The 26,151-nt window shown below is 38.6% G+C and overlaps 1 protein-coding gene across 1 annotated transcript in view; it reads left to right on the top strand.

Moving 5' to 3' along the window:
- Nucleotides 1-314: 314 nt before the first annotated feature.
- The window catches only part of LOC134742086 (ATP-binding cassette subfamily G member 4-like), a 49,873-nt gene continuing 24,036 nt past the window's right edge, over nucleotides 315-26,151 (top strand). The window contains exons 1-2 of the mRNA XM_063675023.1: nucleotides 315-586; nucleotides 9,973-10,090. Of these exons, the coding sequence (XP_063531093.1) occupies nucleotides 469-586; nucleotides 9,973-10,090 (236 nt within the window). The 5' untranslated portion in view covers nucleotides 315-468. The remainder of the gene's footprint in view (nucleotides 587-9,972; nucleotides 10,091-26,151) is intronic.

Genomic DNA, 26,151 nt, shown 5'->3' with positions numbered 1-26,151 from the left:
ATCACTGGGCTTAAAAGTAATACTTTATGTACAATAATTACCTGAACAGACCTAGTAATAACTAAATTACCTAGTAATAAGACTAATAAGTAATGCACAATCAGTCATAAGTCCCCCTACATTTCCATCACACCGGTCTTTGTGACTTCGACAGTCGACACTGTCGACAGATACTCTAACAGTCGTCCATAGTTGGTAAGTTGGTATCAGCTGACGACACATGCAAGTTGGTAGTGTAGTGGGGGAACGACCGATATCGCTAGCTTCATAGCTAGTAGCTTGTGTTGCGCGCGCGCGCCACAGTGTAGTGTAAGTGTAGTGTAGCGACCCACCTTGTATCGCCTGGGCGTCATGCGCGCAGCTGGCGCAGCCTCGTGTCCTTTGTTTGTATCGATCACGATTCTTTGTGTTTAAACTATGGAAGTGAATGTGTAGTTCTGTGTCTAATTAGTCAGAAAGTCCTGCATCATGGCTTGTGAGTCCATATCCTTGGAGACTACTTCCACGTCTCTGACGGAAGACTCTTCGCTTAACATTTCATTTGGAAACCTTAATTACACGGTCCGACAAGGCATTTTTAACAGAGGTAAGTCTCAGAAGTTAAACAAGATGATATTAACAGAATTAATTAACGTAGAATTCGCAAATAAATATGCATAACTTATACAAAGAGCTGCTTTACTTACTGGTTTATCTACAGTTGAACTCATATCATGATCGTGTGCTGAAGATAAAGGCGAAATTATTAGAGTTTGCGTAGTGAGAACAATTAATTTTATCATACTTAATTCAATTACACAACAGCTAATTCAGAATGTGTGGAAGTAAGTAGGTAGGTATAGTTTACGCTATCTCTACTGAGCTCGTTCACTTACGTACTAACAATGGCATTCTGTTAAACAAAAGCCATTATTTCTTTTGTGTGAGCGCGTGGCCTTTTTGTGCCTGAGGCTCACACACAATGGCCACGCGCTCAGGCACAAAGGCCACGCGCTCACAAAAAAGAAATAATGGTTTTTGTTTAACAGAATGCCATTGTTAGTACAGGTAAGTGAACGAGCTCAGTAGAGCGTTAACTATACCTATAAAGCCATTAAGTATGACGGTTGATTAAATGAGGAGTATGTAATGCTTATCTAAGACTGTCGACCCATATTTCATCGATTTATTTATACTTATATTATATGTAGATCATAGCTACAACCATAATGTGTTAGGTACTCGTGAGAAAGAAAGGGTAATGAACTAATGATGCCCGAATATATTACGTGGCAAACAAGTATACGGCCCATTTCGAGCTGTGAGTGTCGTTAGATACCTATAGGAATCGGAATATTCCTACTTATTTTATAACTTAATTTTAAGAGCTAGAGGTTAACGCAATTCCTACCTAATACTTAGTTACCTACTCTTTTCGAAGCTATTTGTTTTTATCGAAAATATTGTTAAATAACAATGTTTACGAATTGTTGTTAAAGTTAAAAATATAACTAAGCTAATGACGTTTAATAAGAGGAGGAGAGTGTAAACAAATGTGAGCACGTGTGACAAGGATGGAGGAGGGGTCAAATAAATCATTAAATTCGTATGACCTAATATGTGGAAGAGCCCTTTCTCTTAATGAAATATACTATTGCAAGTCAACTTTTTCAGCAGAAAAGGCGAGAAATTTAAAATTTCCATGAGAGATCGATCCTCGGCACTTACATTTTTCTTCTGACAAAGCTGGCTTGCCAGAGAACGTACCGCGTACCTTATTTTCTTGAAAAGGCATGCATTTCCAACGAAAAAACTTCTTTACGTTTTTTTAATGTAAATATGGCCCTGTAATTGTAAAGTGAACTTGATAGCTTCCATAAAATAGCTGGAGCATTTCTGACACTTTTAAAAATACCTAACTTTTAATTACTGAAAATATTGGATTTAAATTAAAATATGTAAAGCATATCGCGGAAACATTGTATAATGTTGTGTAAATAACTTTGTTAATATTTGTTTTACAAGGGGGCAAAGTTGTTGTTTAACCCCTCTTCCCCGTCTTTGTAGCCGACTCAGCGACAGATTCCAAAATTGACCCACGAAAGTAGCGAGTGGCTCTAAAAGTGAAATCTTGAGCGTTGCGAGGGTTTCAATGCAAAAGGGTTTTAAACGAACTTACTCCAAGATACAAAACAAATACAATAACGCGAGGAAACCACTACCTGCAAAACATTACAAATCAAATGAACTTTATTACATATCTATTATTCAAACACATCACTATAAAATCAATCTACCAGCCAACATGAGGAAACAACTCAGTTTGAATCAGATTACGTTGCCACTCTTGTAGATAAAACGCAACTTTCTCTTAAATTTTCGAAGAATAAAGAGAGCCTTTACGAGCTGGGGTGGTGAAAATTAGTTTCCAGACAATGTCAGTAAACAAGTGTAAGATTTTAAAATAAAATAAAAACCGGACAAGTGCTAGTCGGACTCGCCCACTGAGGGTTCCGTAGTCCGTACTTTTTAGTATTTGTTGTTGTAGTGGCAACAGAAATACATCATCTGTGAAAATTTAAACTATATAGCTGTCACGGTTCATGAGATACAGCCTGGTGACAGACAGACAGACGGACAGACGGAGTCTTAGTAATAGGGTCCCGTTTTTACCCTGTGGGTACGGAACCCTAAAAAAAGATACTAAATGATATCACATCTGGTATAAAAAGTAACGTGTTTCATTAAATGGTTTTATTTATTTTACATTCTGTCACAGAATAAGTAATAGTATTATTATAAGACCGTATAGTTAACTAAGTAGATAGTACCTATCTCGGATTACGGTTCGATGTCATGTATGCCGAGCGTGTCACTTCTGCTATCAAAGGACAACATATAGTCATTTCCATATTTAAAATAAAGTGAACTGGAAAACCAGTGACCGTAAATAGGCAATTCTTCCATTTCCGGATTTGTCGTGTTTTCATTTCAAGCTAATAAGTTATCTTAAGTAAACAGCTAAACTAGGGACTACACTCGTATCTACAAATAAATACAAACAGTAAATTAACGTTTTCAGCCGTGTATTTCATGTGATTACCGCGTTACAGTACCCACTGTCCGCGCGCGAATTCCGTGCACGGCTGAGAGGGATTGACAGGGCAAGCTATGCTGGCGCCATCTGCTAATTATTTCGACCGGCCAACCCCATTGGCTCGAGGACAGTACCTACACTCCTTGCATAAGGTTCGTCGGTTAATAACAATACAAAAGTAAATAAGGCATATTTCTTAAGAAAAAAACCTTATAAGTATATGAATATTTCCATGAGCAAAAATCAACAAATCGAAAGAAAATAAAATGGACCAAAAAATCTAAAATCTGAAGCCCTTAATTCAAATAAAGTTAAAACCTAAGATTGCCTCGTTTAGCCTAAATGACTGCCTCCTCCTCCTCACGAGAGTGACGACGTGCTCTTCAGGGATGGAATCTCACTCCTCAATGACGGCTGTATAAGTGTTTAGGGTTGGTCCAAACTTGTTGCTCCGATTCTACTCTTGCGTATTCATTTATTTATATTTCAATGCTAACTACTATGGTCATGAAAAATATATAAACTAATGTGAATAGTGTTTTTATTATATATTTTTTCTGAATGCTGAAGTTAGCTTAGAAATTACTTGAATTTAATGAATTTCGCATTTAAATCTGTGAAAGTCGAACCGAAAAAATCTAATATTCCTAATATTAGATAGCGGATACCGGATATCAAATCAACTAGATTTTTTAACTAAGTACTAAAAAAACAGGCATATATACGAAAAACTGTTGGTGTCGCTCTTCTAGAAAGCAATAAAAATATATCTAAGTTTTAATTATTTTATTTAATCCATTATTTATTTGGCAAAATAAATATTATTTATAGTATTTGCGAGTCTCTATATACCTTATGTACCAACAGTGTATATAAATTGCATTAGTCAATATGAAAAAAAAATTTAATTATGAATAAAACATTTTTCAAAAAATAACATTATAATTATATTATGTATATAATAACAATTAATGAGAAATAAAACTTAAGGTAAAACCATAACTACCATAATCATATTGGAACAGTGTTTATTATTCTTCTGCGTAACACTTCTTCTACTTAAATAACATGAATTATACCAAAAAATTAAATTCAAAGTGGAGGCCATTTTTTACAAACTTTGACTACGAATTCATTAAGGTACCTTTCGGATCTTCAGATATCAATTTTCATCACGATTAGACCAAATTTTCCGTCAGACGTACCGTTTTCAAGCTACAAGCAAAAAACTGAAAAAGAGCAAAAATTTTTGCCCACCTGGGATTGAGCAAACTCGGATTACAGGCATTTAGTTAGGACCAAATGAAGGTATTAAAACGACTTCCAACTTGCTGGGAATTAATTCTTCAAAACAATTTAATTTTATTGGCCTAAATAATTAAATATCAGTCTGTGTTGAAAAAGTTAATAACTCTTCGTAGTCTTTCAGGCCAATTCGAACGCGCCCTGACATCAAACCGATATTACCAGACCATCACGGAATAAAAAATACGAAGCTATTATTCCGTGATGGTGGGCGCTGAATTATTATTTTTTGACACCTACCTAAGTAGGCGGTGGCCCAAATAAGTTTGGGAACCTATGATCTACACCCATCTCACTGACTGTACTAATGGTCTATCATTCGGACTTTGTTAATTTTTGACCCACTACTTAGCTTGTTTGCTTGGTTGAGGCTCTGGTGATAGTGCCACCCGCGACAAACCATGACTTTCTATAGGTACCTATTACCTAACCTATTTAATAACGTAACTGTAGTACAAATACACTGCACATTAGTTATGGGTATATGGGTCAATACTACATCTTCCCGACATTGAGTACCTATTAGTAAATGACCTTTCGTAACACTACCCAATAAATACTTGAGTACCTACTGTATACCATTGCCCTTGTTGACTTTATTGGGTTGCATACTAACATTGGTATCAATGCTGACACTAATGAGTAATGACATATAATACAAACAATGCAAGCATACTAGATACAGTACGGTTTCACACAATCCAAATCCACTATCGATGCTATACAAGCGGTACGAATCGTCATGGAAAAGCATCGGTCCAGCCGGGAAGACTTGCACCTCGTCTTCATAAACCTTGAGAAGGCGTTTGACCGCGTACCACGAAATCTGGTATGGCAAGCAATGAGAGCGCAAGGTATACAAGAAACATATGTTGCTTTAGTCCAGGACATGTACCATAGGTGTAGCGCGAACGTGAGAAGTCTAGCCGGAGTGAGCAAGACGTTTGAAGTAAATGTTGGCGTACATCAAGGTTCAGCGTTAAGCCCATTACTGTTCAACTTAGTAATGGACTATCTCACCAAGGATATCCAAACTCCCTTGCCATGGTGTATTTTATACGCGGACGACATCGTACTCATTGACAAAAGTGCACAACAACTGCAAACGACCCTAGAACAATGGAGGCAGGCCCTGGAAAGAAATGGACTTCGCATCAGCAGAAGTAAGACCGAGCATTTAGAATGCAAGTTCAGTAGTGATACCACCACCTCCAACAGGATCTATATCGAAGGAGATCAACTTCCAAAGGTATCTCAATTCAAATATCTCGGAACGATGCTGACGGCCGATGGTGCCATTGAATCCGACGTCACTCACAGAGTCAACGCTGGCTGGCAAAGATGGAGAGCCCTATCTGGTGTTCTTTGCGATACAAGAATGCCAATCAAAGTCAAGGGCAAAGTTTACAAAACAGCCGTGAGACCGGCAATGATGTACGGTGCTGAATGCTGGGCAATCAAAAAGGCGCACGAACAAAAATTACATGTGGCAGAGATGAAGATGCTGAGGTGGGCGGCTGGAGTAACAAGACTCGATAAAGTGAAAAATGAATACATCAGAGGTAGTTACAAAGTTGCGCCCATCACAGATAAAGTCACGGAAAGTAGGCTTCGCTGGTATGGCCACGTGATGAGACGCCCCGAAGACCACGTAGTTCGGCAAGCCTTGGCATTGCCGAACAGGGAAGCAAACAGACAAGGAAGACCTAAAGCCACGTGGTGGTCTACTGTGACCCGCGACTTGGAACGAGCCCAACTTACCCCAAGGACAACTCAGGACAGACGGTCCTGGCGCATGAGAACGAGGAGAGCCGACCCCAAATAATGGGAATAGGGCAAAGAGAAAGAAGAAGAAGCAAGCATACTAGATACCTAAATAATGTCCATAGGTGATAGCTGAACTTAACAATGTAAATAATTATAATTAATTAATTATACATAATTAAACTCGTTTACACATTTACTTTGTTTTACAATACTTAGGTTGTTAGCCAAGGGAAGAGGCACCCATTTCGGCCATTTCAAGACAATAGATAAGATATTTTGGCCAATAGTTCGAGTCAGAATCTTTCACCCGCGTTAAACGCTCTCCTTTTCATTTCGAATACAAGGAAAGCAAAATACGTGTGTATTTTACAAAACATGACATGTAAGAATTTTTATAGTATTTTTTGAAGATACTAAATTAACAATTTAGGTAAAAGGATAGTTACACTACCGTCAAAAAGTTTAGACCAAACACAAAATATGCATATAATCAACATTTTTATGAAGTTTTTACATAAATACTACTTTGCAGTACGTACGACTACGTAGTAACGCTTTATTTTTTCGATTGCAGCTAGAATCAAAAAAAATAAACCGTAGAACAATTTGAAATAAAACTATGAAAACGGATTATATCGCGTATATTGAATTTATAATACATCCCGACGTTTCGAACTCTTTACAGCGTTCGTGGTCAACGGGTGACTGAGGAAAAATTACAAAGTGCAAAAATACCCACATACTAAAATAATGAACAATCATAGACTACAAACTTTAAGGCTGGTTGTACATGCAAAATCGGTTCATAAGGCTAGTTATACACTATAATTATTTTTCAAGTAAAGATAAGATATATATATATACGCGATAAAAAAAATAAAAAATAAAAATCATGAGTAACTATCGCGGTAACCGAAGACAATATTACGTAGAACAATTTATTAAACAGAAATTTATTATGAAAAAAGGCATATAAATATAATATAATATTAAAAAGTTAAACGTTTTTATCATCGAAAAATCCTCGACGCTTTTCCACTCTCATGGCATTCTCTCTACAAGTTGGTGTATACTTCTTGTAACTCTTCATAATAAATTTGAGTTTTCTGTGTTTGACAGTATCTTTTGTTGACAAATAAAACTTTTTAATGGCTTAAAGGAGTCCTATTATAATGACTAGAATTTAGTGTTTAAGTTTAACTTAGCTATTTTTTACGTCGTTTGAGCAAGCTAAATGTATATAAGTACCGTCCGTTTTTACATATTACGTTATTTTAGACTTAAACCTTACTTTTAGCAAAGAGGATATAGTATTATAGAGCGGTACTCTAATAGTAAATTTTGTAACCACAGTAAATTCACTGCCATCTATCGACACACTTTAAAACTAAAAATGAAGATTTATAAAAATACGATAAAATGTATTTAAATATGGATAAATGTTTTTTTTTATTTGCATTAATTATTTTTATTAATTTGACCCATGTTCTTTCACTGATATGCGTTAAAATTGTTAAATAACAAACGAAACCGTCAACGCCCTCTATACGAGAGTAGGCCAAAGGTAGTAGCGACATCCGACATCTGATCGAGAATCAAATTTTCGTGATTTTCGAGGCACGTTTTTTCCTTAGACTGTATCCATCTATTACGGAATTATATCTATCCTTACTTTTAGTTAAAAAAAAGTTTTTTTTTCTTCATGCGAAAAGTGTGTGGCTATTTCCATGCATTATTTAAGTTTCGATTGGCGTTTTTTACCTATCAACGATTGTCATCTTGGCTAGACCCCCAGGAGTTAAATATCAGAATGTGAATTATACAACAAATTAGTTTAGAACTGAATTTTCATTTGTTATAATAAAAAAACATACTTGGAAAGTAAAACGCCCTAGGGCCAAAACGTACTTATCACTTGAAAGTACAGTTGAAACCTGCTTCATAGATAGGTAGTCAAGTGCAATGAGCCAATATCAGAGTATGAGGAATAAAAATAACATTTTTAATGAATACATCTGAATATTGATATTTAGCTACATCTGAATATTGATATTCAGAAATAAAATAAAAGCAAGTATTTAGATAGACAATAAAAACTAGTTTTTTTTTAAATACCAAAAACCCTTTAAAAAACAAACTAACTGAACTACCAACTTAAATTTAATAGGTAAGAGCAGCAGTTCTTATTACCTAAATTAAGATGGACCGAACTTATATGAGTTACTGTCGATGAACTACATATTATATCTTGCACAGTAGCAAGCTAACAACCTTTATATTTTTTTACATAAACAATTGGACATAGTCTAGCAAAAAGGATCAATCCTGTCATCATCTTCCTCGCGTTATTCCGGCATTCCGCGAACGCCGGGATTGTGGGATTCATCTATTGACGCCGCGTCATGCCTCAGCCGCTTTACGAGGAAGCTTTAAATATTCTGCGTCCAGCTGCTGGAACAACGTGCCGCCCCCAGTTAGAAACCTGCAAAGTATACATAGTTTCAGGACAAAACTTAAACAGTATCTGTTTAGTCACCAGCTTAGCCAGGAAACCTGCAGATTAGAAACAAGTTGCCTGTAGTCTAGACTTTTGCTATTGCTATTGTTACTTACCACAATGTTTTTGTTCCATCCGCTTTGGAGCCGACACCATTCGAACGACGAAAAGACTGCCCGAGATGGGTTGTAGAATCATTCCAGACATGCCATCCTTTTGTCTGTGTGTCATTATATGTTTTCTTGTTTGTTTTGTTTATGTTAGTCAACTTTATAACATTGTTTTATGGTTTTCATGATCAATAACGGATTAAAATTAATAAAATATTAGATTCACTCACTTCACTACTATCTTTATGCTTGTTTGTCAATTCTATCATTGTCATTGAATTTAATGTCATGTAGCCACCACTGGCGCTAGTTATGCACGCTTAATGTCGCGCCACGATATGGTCCGACCGGACCGGCACATGTTCGGTCGGTTGATCCGTGTAAGTCTACTTATGTTATGTTCTTATGTCTTCATATTGTATCTCTTTTTGTATTAGTTTGTGTAAACGATGTGTAATTTTATTTTTCGCCATATTTTATGTATCTTTCTTTTATGTTGCTTTCTTTTTGTCTGTTACCTTCCGTGATTCTCACCTGATGGTCTCATCGGAAGATCAGCGCTGGAAGTCGCCAGCAGCATGCTGAGATGGGGCCATTTCGTGACGCTTTATTTTCATGTTCTTTTAATGTAAGTCTATCGTCTGTGTGTTTACGAATAAAAAGTATTCTATTCTATTCTATTTTGCCACGGCTCATGGGAGCCTAGGGTCCGCTTGACAACTAATCCTACGAATTGACGTAGGCACTAGTTTTTATGAAAGCGCCTGCCATCTGGCCTTCCAACCCAGAGGGAGAACTAGGCCTTGTTAGGATTAGTCCGGTTTCCGCACGATGTTTTCCTTCACCGAAAAGCGACTGGTAAATATCAAATGATATTTCGTACATAAGTTCCGAAAAACTCTACGAGCCGGAGTTTGAACCCGCGACCTCCGGATTGAAAGTCGCACGCTCTTACCGCTAGGCCACCAACGCTTCTCAAAAAGGATCAATCCTGTAAAATTTTAAATTTAATCTTCTATTGAAAGATTATTGTGGACTGGTGGTGGAAGAAAAATCACGCACAAAAGATTTAGTAACCTACCAGAAATAAACTAAATTATATTAATAATACCTTCTAATTTATCTCTTGTTTGATATCTAAATATGTCAGTATTGAACTTGCTTATAATAGAAAGAAAAAATATTAATGTTTATATATTTTGATGTGTTTTGTTTAGGACGCAAGGTGATCCTGAGCGATTTGAGCGGCACCTTCAACTCCGGCGAGCTGACCGTCATCGTGGGCCAGTCAGGCGCCGGCAAGAGTACACTCATGGACATCCTAGCTGGATACAGGTACGTGTATTTTTAAACACAAATCTTACTTAACATTTATTGTCTATATCTGTCTGTGAATCGTATATAGCGAACAGACGGTTGCACCGATTTATATCTAGTTTTTTTAATGCGTTGTTGATCGAGAGTATTTCGAAATCGATTTAGTAATTTGATGATCATCATTCCTATATTGAAATATTGTAGTTTTGACCTGATATGAGCATATTCACGTTTTTCTCGCGATCCTAGGTCATCGCGAGAAGAGCGTGTTTCAGCTCCCTGGTATATGACGTTCAATACCTAAGCTCTTTATGTACATGGAGCATTAGAACCCTTTAGGCATGGAACACCACATATGTTCTCAATAAATATGTTACATATAGCTAATGATCATGGTCTGATTATGATAAAGAAATCAGATACTATACTAGTTCAATCTTAAACTGTATGAAATAAATAATAAACATTTCGACGCAAAAATACAGAAATAAATATACAAAAATATGCAGTAAATTTTGTTCAAAGATTCACCACGTTTGGGAGCTGCATACCCATATAAATATGAAAGAACAAAATACAACAAACAAAACGTCTCTAGCTCCACTCCACCTGGTCGTATATAAACTTGTAGTTCGCCCACTTATTAATTTACTAAACTAGCAACATCCTTTTCTGCAAAATTACTCTCGTGACACAAACAATTTCATAAGAGGTACTTCCTTGTCTCTGCTTAGCAGCTACCTTACAAACCGTAAGTCAAACTGGGGAACCAGATTAGTAATGAACGCTTAGTTACATACGGGGTACCACAAGGTAGTGTCTTGGGGCCGACCCTTTTCTTAGTGTATATTAATCAGCTATGTGACATGCAGATTGAAGCAGGCAATATATTTACATATGCCGATGACACTGCCATGGTATTCTCGGGAAATACATGGGAAGAGGTCCGACAACACGCAGAACGGGGACTAGCTAAAAACGCAAGATGGCTACACAACAACCTACTAACATTAAATACGTCTAAGACTAATTATATCGCTTTTTCAAATTATAATCCGTCGACTACTTTTCTCATCTGGAACGAATTCTTGAGTCCGTAAGTTCTGATTACACACATCACCTGATCATGGGGGATCTAAACACGGACCTTCTGAAAGATACAACACATTCTCGTAAACTCAGGTCACTCCTTCAGTCGGTCAGTTTCTCTCTTCTTCCACTGGATCCAACTCATCATACGGCGTCATCGGACACTTGGCTCGATGTGATCTTTACTTCATCGCCAAGTCTTGTTGCCAAGCAAGGTCAGTTCATGGCGCCTGGTTTCTCTCACCATGACCTCATATATGCATCTTACAAAATCAAGGCACCTAAATGCAAACCTGCTCTAATTCACATGCGTAGCTTCGCCAAGATTAATACTGAATCTCTTTTAAAAGACGCCGCTGCTATCGATTGGTCTCCTGTGCTCTCGACCTCGTCAACTGACACTAAGGTCTCTCTCTTTAATGATGCAATTTTAGGGCTTTTCAACAAACACGCGCCTGTTCATACAGTTAGAGTTAGGCGTCCGCCGGCTCCTTGGATCACTGAGGACGTCCGAATGGCAATGAGGAGGAGGAACAGAGCTTTCGGGCTCTTTAAACGTGACCGCGCGGATGACAACTGGAAACTCTTTAAGGCAGCACGTAATCGTTGCAACCAGGTGGTACGTACAGCGAAGCGGCGTTTTATTCACCGTAATGTTTCCTCTTCGTCTATGGCCGATGTTTGGAAATTCCTGCGATCTCTTGGCCTGGGAAAACCCCCCAACAGTTTTAATGGCAGTTCCTTTTCTCTCAACGACCTTAACAGGCATTTTTCCTCCGCTCCTTCAATTGACACCACTATTAAGGCCACTACTCTTTTGAACATATCTTCTTTGCGTTCTCCTGCCACAGATTCCTTTTCTTTCTGTCCTGTCTCTGAATTTGACATAAAGGTCATTATTAAAGCTATCCAGTCAAAAGCCGTAGGTTGTGATGATGTCAGTCGTTGCATGATTGTGTCAGTCCTCGACTGCGTACTTCCTGTGATAGCTGACATCATCAACTCTTCACTGGCCTCTGGTGAATTCCCTTCTCTTTGGCGTAAAGCTTTTGTGATTCCACTGCCTAAAATTAGTAATCCCACCACTCTCAGTAACTTTAGGCCCATTTCAATTCTTCCTTTCCTTTCGAAAATCGCTGAAGCGGTTGTTCATAAACAACTTTCGGTCTTCGTTTACTCGCATAACCTTTTAAGCCCTTTGCAGTCCGGTTTCCGACCAAGTCATAGCACCAGTACTGCGCTTGTTAAGGTAACAGAAGACATTAGGCGGGGCATGGAGAATCAAATGGTCACGGTCCTTATTCTTATTGACTTCTCTAACGCATTTAATACCGTTGACCATGACATTCTCCTTGCCTTGCTCAAACATATCAGTGTCTCTGAAACAGCCCTTAACTGGATTGCTGCCTACTTGCGGGGGCGCCAGCAGGCAGTTCGAGTCAACCGGTCTTTGTCTGACTGGTGTGATCTGGCAACTGGCGTGCCTCAAGGAGGTATCTTATCTCCACTTCTTTTTTCCACTTTTATCAATTTTATTACACCTGACCTTCGCTCTTCCTACCATCTGTATGCTGACGACTTGCAACTCTACGATCAGTGCTCCGTGACTGGCCTCCCAACTTGCATTGGTAAACTTAACCTGGACCTTTTGCATATCCAGCAGTGGTCTGAGAGGTTTGGCCTCTTTGTAAATCCGTCAAAGTGCCAGGCTATCGTTATAGGTAGTTCCAGACAGCTTGCAAAACTAGACTTGGACGCACTTGCACCTGTAAGCTTTAACGGCTCCCCAATAAGATTTAGTCAGAGCGTTAAAGACTTGGGTGTTCTTTTTGACAATACCCTGAGTTGGAGGGCACAGGTTACTGAAATCAGCCGTAAGGTCATGGGCTCACTTCATTCTCTCAACAAACTGAAACACTTTTTACCGATCAAAACTAAAGTTGCATTAATGAACACCCTTATACTGCCCATTATTGATTATGGTGATGTTTGTTATCCGGACTTAAACGAAGAGCTTCTCGACAAATTGGATCGCCTGATGAATAACTGCATTCGCTTCATTTTTTGCCTCCGCAAATATGATCACATTTCTTCCTTTCGCTCTCAGCTTGGCTGGCTTCCAATTCGACAACGTCGCAATATTCGCTTGCTTTCCACTCTCTTTTCTGTGCTTAACGATCCACACTCTCCTGAGTACCTCAAATCCTTATTTCAATACTACGGCATTTCTCGCGACCGCCAACTTCGCTCTTCTGGCAATATGTCTCTGTCCATCCCTTTTCACCGAACCGGGTTCATGTCGTATTCGTTCACTGTGCAGGTGGCGCGCCTTTGGAACGGACTTCCTTTTAACATAAAAAATGCGCCAAATAAGTTCGCGTTCAAAAAATCCTTACGTGCTTTCTATGCTAGCGGAAAGAAAGTTTCTTAGTGTATTTTTATTAGTTTCATAATGAGTCTCGTCGTTATTTATATAATATATATATTATATATAGTATATATGTATATTATATTTGTATATATGTGATTATATGTTATTTTTATTTTATTTTTGCTGTTGTATTTGTAGCACCGCCCACAATTTCTCTGCTTAGCCTTAAGGTTGACTGGTAGAGAATGCCTTATGGCATTAAGTCCGCCTTTTGTACTGTAAGGTTTTCTTTTGTGCAATAAAGATTAAATAAATAAATAAATAAATAAAATAATCGTACACAGCCGGATACTCAATTCTCGATAAGGATCCACACTTGCGTAAATCCTACACAAACCACTTGCTCCTGCCCAGTTATAACTAAAGTAGAAAGTACAAAATACCTGGGTGTTATGGTTGATCAGCGTTTGACTTGGCATGTACACAACCTTTGAAAACCTTAGACATGTAGCCACTAAAACACTCCTAAATCAAATTTATGTATCACTAGTGCAATCAGTACTCTCCTATTGCATAACCGTTTGGGGCGGTGCTACCAAAACTAAGTTCCTAGAGCTTGAAAGCGCTCAAAGAGCGCTCCTAAAAGTTATGTTGTTTAAACCCTATACATTCCCAACTAGCGACCTATATATTACATGTGACCAATTTGTCAGTACGAAAACTCTACATACTTCAGCTCATACAAAAAACTCACAAAAATACCAACTATAAGCTAGATACCAAAACCTCACGCAGGAAAAATAGTTATGTCCTAATCATTCCGACAGTAAAAACTGCTTTTGATAGGAGGCAACAAGCTACACAATCTGCCTACCTATATAACTTCGTAAATAAACATATTGATATTTATCCCTCCTCCAATTTAGAGTGCAAAAATAATGTAATAAAATGGTTAAAATCTAAAACATATAGTGACATAGAAAAATTAATATCTAAAAGCTAATCATATCAATTCACTTAAACAGACAAGCAAACACACACACACACACACACGCCTGCGCACACACTTATTTACCTACTCACATACTAATTATTTAAAGTATTTTTATCTTTATTGTTACCTATTTCGTACGCTAGTCGCTGACTTCTGTTCATAAAATAAACTGCTATTACTTTAATGTGTAAATTTACTCGAATATTCATATTTTAGCATGATATTGTTATTTTAATTTTAATGTTAAATTGTAATTGTAAATTTTTAGCGTAACTACAACTAATGTAAAAATCTGTAACTTACCTATAGTGGAAGAGCGGTATTCTCTTAATACAAGTATTTACAATACTTAAAAAGAGATACTAGCCCAATTACCGAAACATTGTATGCTACCAAATAAATAATTTTAATTTTTTTTTTAAACCAATGCTACCCAAGAATGGAAATTACTTCAAATTGTCAAACCAACAAAATAATAGGTTTCTATTATAAATATTTTAAAGTGAAACTTTTATTCTATCGCCCCAAATTTTTTGGGCTGTCTAGAATGTTGCATTAATTAATGACAGCATTAGTAAAATTCTACTTTATTTCTAGTACTTATAGTTCATAGTTAAAATAGCAGACTAAGGTTACAATACTTAATTTACGAAGGCTGATATTTGCTTGTAATTTCATACAAAATTTTAAGCACAGTAGACCTTATTAACCTTAAATGCGGTAACGTCAAACTCTATCTGTCAAATTCTGCGGTGAATGGAAAATAATCATGTCATATTAGGAAGTTTACATTTACCTACATCCTAACTTTTATTTTCGAGCGTCACGGTCAACGTCCCAACGGTTGGCTACAATGGTTACTCGCAAGCGTGTCCAGATATCGGATTCATGGGGGCAAAATTAATGACAGGTAGGGAGTTCCTATATCGATTAACTCAACTATCGATGCTTTTCCCATGTACTAGTGAACGATCAGACGTTTTTGGGAGTGCATTTTTTTTAAATCTCGGAGACAATAAAGTAGGCTACACAAAGCAGTTCAAATTATTCATATAAATATGAGTGCCAAATTCTTGTTCACTTGGGCTGTAATTAAAGCCCAGGATTTGTCTTGGCTAGTTTTTATACCAAAAAACCGGCCAAGTGCGAGTCGGACTCGCGTTCCAAGGGTTCCGTATATTACACAATTTAAACAATGTATTGTTTATGTGAAACGTGAGTGAAATGTCTTTAAAAAACCCGTAGGGGTCGGATCGAAAACTAAGTAATTAAGTCCGACTCACGCTTGACTGCAATGTCTAATAGGTTTTCCTGTAATCGATAGGTAAAGATCTATTTTGGTGTATTTTTTTCAAATTTTTTGACCCAGTAGTTTCTGAGATAAAAGGGGGGAATGGTCATTTTTTATCTATTTTCTTGAATAATTTTTAAATCGTTTATCCTAAAATTATAAAAAATATATATTTGAGATTCTCACAATGAAGCCATCTCTCTATCTGAAGGTTGGCTGGAAGAGATCGCTGTTTAGCGATAAGTCCGCCTGTTGTTACCTACCAATTTATATCTTTTCTCAATGTCTGTATCTTTTTTCATGTAGTGTGCACAATAAAGCATTTTATTATTATTATTATTATTAATGAGCTCTTTCATTTGATATGTAACACGATATAGTTTGAAAAAATTTTTTTTTTAATTTTCTCATTTACCCCCCAAAAGTGGCCCCCATGTTTAAAATTAATTTGTTTACATTACATTGCCGTCTTTGGGTCACAAACTTACATATATATACCAAATTTCAACTTAATTGGTCCAGAAGTTTCGGAGAAAATGTGCTGTGACAGACGGACAGACAGACGCACGAGTGATCCTATAAGGGTTCCGTTTTTTCCTTTTGAGGTACGGAACCCTAAAAACAAAATTTTGGAAAAGTGACATATACAAATACAATAAAGCATGTACGTAAAAACTAGCCAAGTCAATTCCTGAACTTTAACTACAGCCCAAGTGAACTAGAACTTGGCACTCATATACCTAGATATAAATTCTTTTGCCGGCGTAGTCAACAACGTGGCTCTCATTTCACATTTTTATGTTTCTGATGGGATACAATATACAACAATACACAGCGCTCACCAAGACGTCTTTGTAGAGTTGACAAAGTATGTCATAGTTACATTAATATCTTTTTGTGATTTTCATAATTACGTATTCGATTTCGAATTTACGAGTATACCCCAATTTATTTGAAATTTCGCTTGCCGGTCTAACACGACAGTCGTCTCTTGTCTACTTTACAAAGATAATAATATTCTTAACTTCTTAATATAACGAGGTAGGTACCTATCATATCTTATCTGCGCTTGGCAACTTATTTCATGTAGGTAATTGGTGTTATCTTTTAATGTCAGATTTGTCAATGAAGTAACACCGTCTGCACATGATGGGGTATAAATAAATATATGGCCTTTTTCACGCCATTCTAGAGAGTTGTGTTAGGTTACCACCGGCTTGATGATGAAAACTAATACTTGTACCAATGTTTTAACTTTATTCGTTCGTTACCAACATAATAACGACCAATTTACAATACATATTCCAAGACGTCTACACTGTAACTCGTCTGTACACGAACTGCCCCTTGTCACAGTGTACCCGCCTTTTAATAACAATTCAACATGGCGGGAACCAGTGACAAGTAAGGGTCAACTGATACTCTTTTTTAAGCTAATCGTAAAAGTAAAAATGATCAAAATATAAGCTATTAATAAATAATGATCCTTACAAACAGTGTTGCTAACAGTTGCCTTTTAGATTTATTACGATTCGGTTATACTTCGCCGCTCCGATGTGTGAGCGAGTTTGCGCTACATGTATTTGTATAATAATGTCCCGTTTGCACTAGGGCTCCCGGTATCCGTGTTACACGCCGAAACGAATACCCGTGTTCTTAAGCCCGGCGGTACTAAGAACCCGGTTTACACGGAACCGCCGGGATTCGAAAACGTTTCGAAGGAACGTTCCCAAGAAACGTATCTCAGACACGTATCTCCGTGTACACGGGTACTTAAGACCGTTCCGAACGGGTCTGAATACTCCGAACCAGTTTGAGCCAATGTACAATGGTAACAAGGTCCACTATTATTATGTTGACTTCAGATGAATTCGTTTGTCGTACGATTTTTAAAGTGAAGCTTTTATTCTATCGCCCCAATTTATTAAGTTAAGATTAAATTAAAACCGCGATTTTAATACCGTAAATCGAATTAATTTCCCATTTTTTTAGTTAAATGCCTACAATCCGAAAAAAGTTTCTCTTGCATCGTGGTTTCATAAAACCCCACAATTACTTTTTTTTAAATTGTTTTTAACCGTATTGATAAAACATAGGTACTGAGCCATCTTTCTAATCTTCCTATGTTTAATAGTAGGTATACATAATTTTTATTTTAAACTATTTATATCATTTAATAAAACCGATTGCTTCTAAGCTAATTACAAAAATTTGATACCGATCATAGTTTTTTTTTATAGTTACATAATGGTATAGTATTTTCGTTAATAATAGGTGTGCAGACAGAATACAATATTAATTAAAAATAACAGTTTAATTATTTCGTGGTTATTTTTATCTCGGATCTATTACTGCTTTGCGAAAACAACAAACCTGCCAACGGCGCAAAAAAGTTATTAGTAGTTGTTAGTAGGTACACAAAAGCGGGATTATCGAGTAATTTTACCCAAGAACCATAAAAACCCATACTACCTTTGATAACTTGCGATAATATTGCTAATTACATTAAGATAGATCTTTAAATTGGTAATCATTCATAATTCACTTTGGTCACTTTCGCACTAGCGTTCAGGTAATAAACTTAAATGCGCACGTTGCCGACCGGTGGTCCATCCATCCATTGTTTTCCAATATCCTTTTGTTTGTCATCGTCGAAAACATGTAGGTTCCCAAACTATTATCACAAGTGTCACCGCCAATTAACAAGCTTTATGTCGTTGTAATAAGGTCAAAACATCTGCACAAGAAAATGTTTTCCATTGTTTTGTAGCTGCACCGCACTAAAAAGCGTTTTACTGTGGTAAGAGGCACCTAAAGTAAAAACAATTAGAATTTATTGAGAAGGTGCAATTTTATCAAGTTGATTTAAAGTGTTTATTAATATATTAAATATATTAAAAACGGGTCACCCACGTGTTTGAAGTCGAAAACGCTCGACATGTTTCACTCCGTACCGAGGAGCGTCATTAGGAGCTTAATAACTATAACGACCCGCCCCGGCTTCGCATGGAGAGTCAAGCATAATAAAATACATTCTGTAACAAGTATTCACTTCGGAAGCCTAATAATACTAAGAGTTCAATGTCCATTTGTCTGTCACCACTCACTAGGCTGTATCTCTTGAACCGTGATAGCTAGACAGTTGAAATTTTTACAGATGTATTTGTATGGAACCTTCGGTGGGCGAGTCCGACTCGCACTTGTCCGGTTTTTTTAGAAGTTAATAATGGGTTAATTATTCTTAAAATATAGACAGACAGCCATCGCGCACTTTTTTGTAGACCAATGAAAGAGAGACAAGTCCACCATACATTGATATCAAATAGATTGGGCAGCGTTTTCGATTAAGCCAGCGTGATTTTTTCTAACTTTATTAGCAAACATCATCATATTTCTACCAATTTGAACAAAACCTTAACAAAATATACACATAAACATTCCCAAAGAAAAACTTCATTCATATAGGTGAGGTCTGGTTATCGCGAACATACAGACAGACATACGGACCCGGCGGGGGACTTTGTTTTATAAGGTGTACCTACATTATATGACAAGAAATACAATTTCATATAATGTTCTTAAATTAAACTAAAAATAAAGAAGCAAGTTAAAATTGTATTTTTTTATAAATACTTACTTAATGCCAATTTCGAACATTAGTTTGACTTCCTGCCTACATACCGAACTCGATGGTTCTAATATTTTTTTTAAATAGGTACTAGCAGGTTTTTTTATTATATTGCTAAGCCGCAACGTAAAAAAAGTAGCTATTTAAAGTGCTATATAAAATACTATACTTTGATAAGAAGCGTGAATACTCTTAATACCTATTGCAAGCAAAAACTACCTGCTCAAGAAAGGAGTTTCTAAACCGTTTATTGAATTTCGACTCTATGACCCACGGAATAAGGTTAAATATGACAGAAACTCCTCCTGAATCTTTTGTCTATTCATTTGTAGCTGGCGTTCGTTCCTTCGCTACTATCGTCAAGGACGTGTCCGGAGCCACGGATAAATAAGATACGTATCTTCGAATACCCGTTTATCCGTGTACACGGGTCTTAACTACACGTTTCTTAATTAAACGTGTGGAACGGGCCAGAAAACCGTTTACGTATTATTCGGAAACGGGTATTCGAAACGTGTAAACGAAACACGGATTCGACCGCGAGCCCTAGACTTTGCACCCGGAGAGACGCGCGGATCCGCGTCAGTGAAACCGAACCGTTAGATCATGTGTACTACTTAAGCTGCAGAGATAAGTGACCCCCCTGCAAACAAGTTTCTATGCAGACAGGGTCACATATCTCTTCAGCTTATTGTACATCTTATATCTTATCTTATACCTTTAAACGAGCAATTCTTGTATCTATAGGTATCTATATATATATATTTCGGGGATCTCGGAAACGGCTCTAACGGTTTCGATGAAATTTGCTATATGGGGATTTTCGGGGGCGAAAAATCGATCTAGCTAGGTGTTATCTCTGGGAAAACGCACATTTTTGAGTTTTTGTATGTTTTCCGAGCAAAGCTCGGTCTTCCAGATATTGTACATAATGACTATATGTTACCGTATAAACCCGTTATTAGAGAAAACACAATTTTCCGCATTGCCTCGGTGAAAACTAGTATGCACTGGGATTTTTTTAGTCAAAACTAGTTTTCGCAAAGTGCCTGGATGAAAACTAGTTTTGACTAAATTCAAATTCAAATTGTTCAAATTCTTATTCAGTGAAAACTCGTTTTGACAGACGACAGATATAACACATAAAAGCGTTTTTTTTTAAGTTAACGTTACAATAAAGTCGATTCTGGCGCTCGTCGCACGCTGCGCCGCGGCACGCTAGCTTCGCTCGCTCGGCTTCGCGCGCTGTTTCACTAGTGTGCGGCACAAGCATAATTATTCAGTCCAAAAATGCTCGAGTGCCTTTACACGTTCCTCGTCCGTTCGGTCGTCGTCGCACCTATTTTTTACTTTGGCAGAATACCGTGAAAACTAGTTTTGACTGAAATTAATTAGTGCGAACTAGAAATTTCCTACTTAAAACTAGTTTTCACCCAGACATTTCGGGAAACTAGTTTTAACTAGTGAAAACTAGTCTAGTAGAAGTTTGGTTAAGGCTATCAAATATAGGGCATAAGTATTAAATATAAAATGATCTAAAAAAAATCTTTGAGTCACATGGGATTCTACTTTGATGAAATTACATGAATACTTTTACATAGATTGCAACTAAGTACTAGGTATATGAGTCATACAGGGTGATTCTTTTATCGTGAATCTTAACCCTTAAATGCATAATGATGTATATATGCATCGTATATTTGATGGTCCGTGGCTCAATATGCAGCTATCCAAAATCACATTTATTACTTTTATACAGCATGACACATCTATTTCAATTTATTAAAAAGTTATACAAAAAATCATGCATTTAAGGGTTAACCATGTTTTCCGATACTGCTGCTGAAGACAAACACGAAACACTAGTGCTTATCGTAATTAATAAGCTACTCAATTATCGCTAATAAAAGAAAATTAATCCCCACTTATCATCTTTTATGGTCACCCTACTCGGACCACGTGACTAAACCCGTTTTTTTTTCTAAGTAGGTACAAAGGTAAGTAAGTATCACTTATCAGTATCATCCAAGTGCATGTCGTCTAACAAATGCTAATTTAATGCGTGAATAATGTGCCTTCGCTTAAAAAAAGAAGAGAAGATTTTCAATAAACTCAATTTTTATTTACACGTACGTCCTGGACCTGAAATCACAATTCTGCTCGTTGATAACGACACAACAACATCGGTCTGGCTAACAGGCACACAACAACATCGGTTGCGTCAATGCATCAAAGGCGATTTGATGGCTCTTCTACTCGATGGACCCATCCCGCCGCGCCATAAGCCATCCGACACCACTACCCTCTCTAGACGCTGGCCCATCTTAGTGGGCCACTATGATGGTCCATCGTGTAGAAGAGCCATGAGGCAGCTACGCTTCTGCTTCCGACGGTTGGACTGTTGGTAAATTTACTTGTTCGTTCCCCTTCGTTGCTTGAATTAGGTATACCTTATGTACTTAGATGGCTTCCAAATATTAGGCAGTACCTTCTGTTTATCTTGATTTTATGTCTATTTTGAAGTTGTGGTGCCCAAACTCGCCAAGAGATGGCGCCACCTCCGAGATAGAACACGCTAACGATGTTTCGACGTAGAATCATGACCTCCGAGATGCAAATTACCGATCGATGTCAAATGCTAGGGGCGGACTAGTACTTGGTTGGCTGCATTCAAGCTATTGAACACCTTCCAATATTAATCCTGCGAACTACTGTGATAACGGTGCGGTGTCTCTGTCGAAACGCCTGCTGGGGTCGCATTAGTTTAGTTACGTACGAGTATATGTAAATAGTACCTAGTTAAGTGTTGCAATAAATAAGCCGACTGAGATAATTACGTTGTTTTCGTCTGCGGAGAGTAACCCTTACTACAGTGGCGTCCAACTCGGGCTCGAACGAACCCAGATACGTGGTTACACGAATCGGAAGGAAAACAACTTATCCGGTGAAAGCTCTCCGGGGGAAAAGTGTAGACAAGATGACTGTCAATCTAACTCAGGAGCAGTTCCAGCAACTATTGGCCAGCATAGGAAGTGGTCGGAAAGGCAGTATGACGTCATGCAAGGCTACTTATAACGGTCGAAAGGATAGAGAAACAGTGGAAGCTTTTCTTACGGCGGTGCAAGTTTTCAAGAAGCTTGAAAATATAACTGATAGTGACGCACTAGCTGGTCTATCTTTAATCCTGCGAGACGAGGCTGCAGTATGGTGGCAAGGTACCAAGACCATCATCACCACATGGGCTACATTTGAAGATGCACTAAGAAACACGTTCGCTCCAAAGAAACCCGTATATGAAATTTATTTGGAAGCTTGCGGAACCAAGCAAGGGCCAGGAGTCTCTACGGACGATTTCGTTACAAAGAAAAGAATGCTGTTCTCCGAACTTCCCAGCGACGAAGTCCTTAATCAGAAGCAGCAACTCAACATAACTTATGGGCTGCTAAACCTTAAAATTAGGGAGAAAGTGCCTATAGAGAAAATTAAGGACTTTGATGACCTTCTAAAACAGGCACGCAGTGCTGAAGCTTTACTGAAAGAGAAAGCACTGGGAGAAGGGAAGAAAGAAAGCAGCGATAAAACTGCAGAGGCCTCCAAATCAGACACTTCGGCCCCGACGCGTGCGAAGACAGCATCTCGATGTAATTTCTGCAAGAAGCTAGGCCACGTCATAGAAGAGTGTAGAAAACGTAAAAAGACAATGGAAGCTGGCAATGGACAAACGGATACGGTTTTGCCAACATCAAGCGATGTGAAGTTCTCCTGTTACGGCTGCGGTGCACCGGGGGTTTATCGCAGTAACTGCAAGATATGCTCTAACAAGCCCAGTGATTCGCTTGAGAAGAAGGGCACTTTAGGATTTTGTGCTATAAATATACAGTTAGAGATGCGGTCTCGTCCTATGGTGTTTCTGGAGGTCAATGGCGTTAAAGGTAAAGCCTACGTGGACACTGGAGCTAAGATTAGCGTTGCATCATTGGAACTATATGGGTTGTTGAAGGCGCGTGGACAGATTTTCTATGAAGAAATGGCTACAGTGACCTTGGCGGATGGTCTCCCAACACTGCAAAGAGTACTAATTTTCGAGGCTGAAGTTGAGCTTGGTAATCGTCGTTTACACGCCCCTTTCATCGTCCTACAACAGTCCCATGACAACCGTACGTTGCTAGGAATCGACCTTATGCAAAAGGCTGGCATGATTTTGAATATCGCACAGTTCACATGGAGCTACATAGACCAACCACACCAGGAGTTTGAACTATACCAAGAGAGATTCATCATGTTTTCGCAATCAGACGCGACCGCTCCTAAAGCCGCAGTTGCTCCTAAAATCGCGGTTGCTCCTGTTAATATGGAACGAGGGAAGAGACCGTTAAGAAAAGCAATTGCTGCTGACGAAGCAGTGTCCACAAAGGCTGAAGGAGCCGCATTGCCTTCAAAAATTAACTGCTCTCAAGATAAACTCCTTTTCGACGGATATTCACCAAGAATGGAGTACATGATGCGAGATGCCATCCAGAATATTGATGAAGCTGAGTACAACTTATCTCCGCACGCGGCCACGCTCTTTGATGATGTGGGCCTATGCGCCATAGATGTATCTACAACTATGGTCGAAGTACAAGCAGCACAACTCGGCGGTTTGCTTCAAGAGTTCAGAGACATATTCGAATCAAATGGCAAAACAATACGCAGAATCATTTGCCCATATCTGTCCCTCCTTATAGGCTGTCCGAACAAAGGAAGCAACTTTTGAAAATTGAAATAGAGAAGATGTTAGAGGATAAAGTGATCGTACCCTGTACATCTCCGTGGGCCGCGCCAGTCGTAATGGTTCCGAAGCCAAATGGGAAAGTACGAGTCTGCGTAGATTACCGAAGGTTAAATTCCATTACAGTGCCGGACACATACCCAATCCCTCGCATCGACGACCTACTGCATGAAGCAAAGTCCACGGCTTACATGTCAGCGTTAGATTTAAAGGCTGGGTATTGGTAAATACGCGTACGAGATTGTGACCAAGCAAAGACTGCTTTCATCACGCCTTTCGGAATTTACAAGTTCCTAAGGATGCCGTTCGGACTTCGGAACGCCCCGTCGACCTTTCAGAGGTTAATAGACAGATTCCGTGTTAGTCTAAGCCATGTCAAGCTACTTGCCTACTTAGACGACTTGATCATCTTCTCTACGACATTTGAACAGCATCTGTCTGATCTAAGAGATGTTTTCGCCAAGATGAGGGAGTATAACTTCGTTGTCAACAAAGACAAGTGTCGCTTTGTTTGTACCAGCGTAAAATACTTGGGTCACCTGATTACCCCAGAAGGTCTGCAAGTTGATCCTGAGAAAGTGTCAGCTATCGACCGCCCCCGACCAACGTGAAACATCTAATGTCTTTCCTGCAGACCTGTTCCTGGTACAGGCGGTTCATAAGGAACTTTTCTGACATCGCCGAGCCACTCACGAAACTCACCAAAAAGAGCGCTGTATGGACGTGGGGTTCTGAACAAGAGAAAGCGTACAAAGAGTTGAAAATTCATCTCACTTCAACCCCAATACTTGGGCAAGCAGACTTCACCAAAGGTTATACTATCAAGACGGATGCGAGTAATTATGCACTGGGTGCGGTACTCGTACAAGGTGAAAAGGAAGAAGAACACCCGATTGAATACGCGAGTAGACTTCTAACATCGGCAGAACGTAACTACTCGACAACGGAGAAAGAAGCACTCGCAGTCGTGTGGGCCATCAAGAAGTTCGCGGGTTATATTGAGGGAGCCCCTGTTACAATTGTCACCGATCATCAGGCCTTACAGTGGCTGATGAACCTGAAATCCCCGACCGGTAGACTCGCTCGATGGGCTCTACAGCTGCAAGCTCAAGATATCCACGTTAAATACGTCCCAGGACGAGTCAATGTGGTGGCCGACACCTTATCAAGGCCACCATGCACAGAGGATACCCAAACTGAATGTGGCGTGTGTATGGTCACGGTCGACATGCGACCACGCAGCCCTGCCGAAATAAGGTCTGAACAACTCAAGGATGAGAGACTGGCAAGGTAAAAGGACACCCAAGGTAATGAAAACGCCATATATTGGAGTAGCAAGGGCTACTTGATGAATGACGGCCTTCTATATCGTCATAAATCCGACTCAAATTCGGATGAGGCACAACTAGTCGTCCCGGAGCACGAATGGGCTAATGTGTTAGCCATCTATCATGATGACCCTAAAGCAGGTCACTATGGTGTTGATAAGACGTTCCAGGCCATATCACGTAGATATTATTGGATTGGCATGCGGAAGTACATTGAGAGCTATGTTAAACTCTGCCTCAAGTGCCAACGTTACAAGCCTTCTAACTATAAACCGGCTGGACTCCTACAGACCCATGCACTAAGTCAGCGGTTTGAAGTGATTTCATTTGACCTCTTTGGGCCACTACCTCCATCATCTGATGATAAAACCTGGATCTTCATCATCGAAGACATAAACTCTCGTTGGGTAGAACTCTTCGCCTTGGAAGATGCCACAGCGGAAAGATGTGCGATGACCCTAATAAACGAAGTCTTCCTCCGTTACGGGTTCCCTAGAAGGATGATCAGCGACAACGGGCCGCAGTTCGTCAGTGCCATCATGCAACAAGTTTCTTTCTGTTTGAAGATCAAGCATGCCTATACGCCAGTATATCATCCGGAGGCAAA

Source organism: Cydia strobilella, chromosome 1, assembly GCF_947568885.1.
Source record: "Cydia strobilella chromosome 1, ilCydStro3.1, whole genome shotgun sequence".
In the NCBI taxonomy this organism is placed as follows: domain Eukaryota; kingdom Metazoa; phylum Arthropoda; class Insecta; order Lepidoptera; family Tortricidae; genus Cydia; species Cydia strobilella.
The sequence above is the reverse complement of the archived record's forward strand: the minus strand, read 5'-3'. Positions and strand labels throughout refer to the sequence as shown.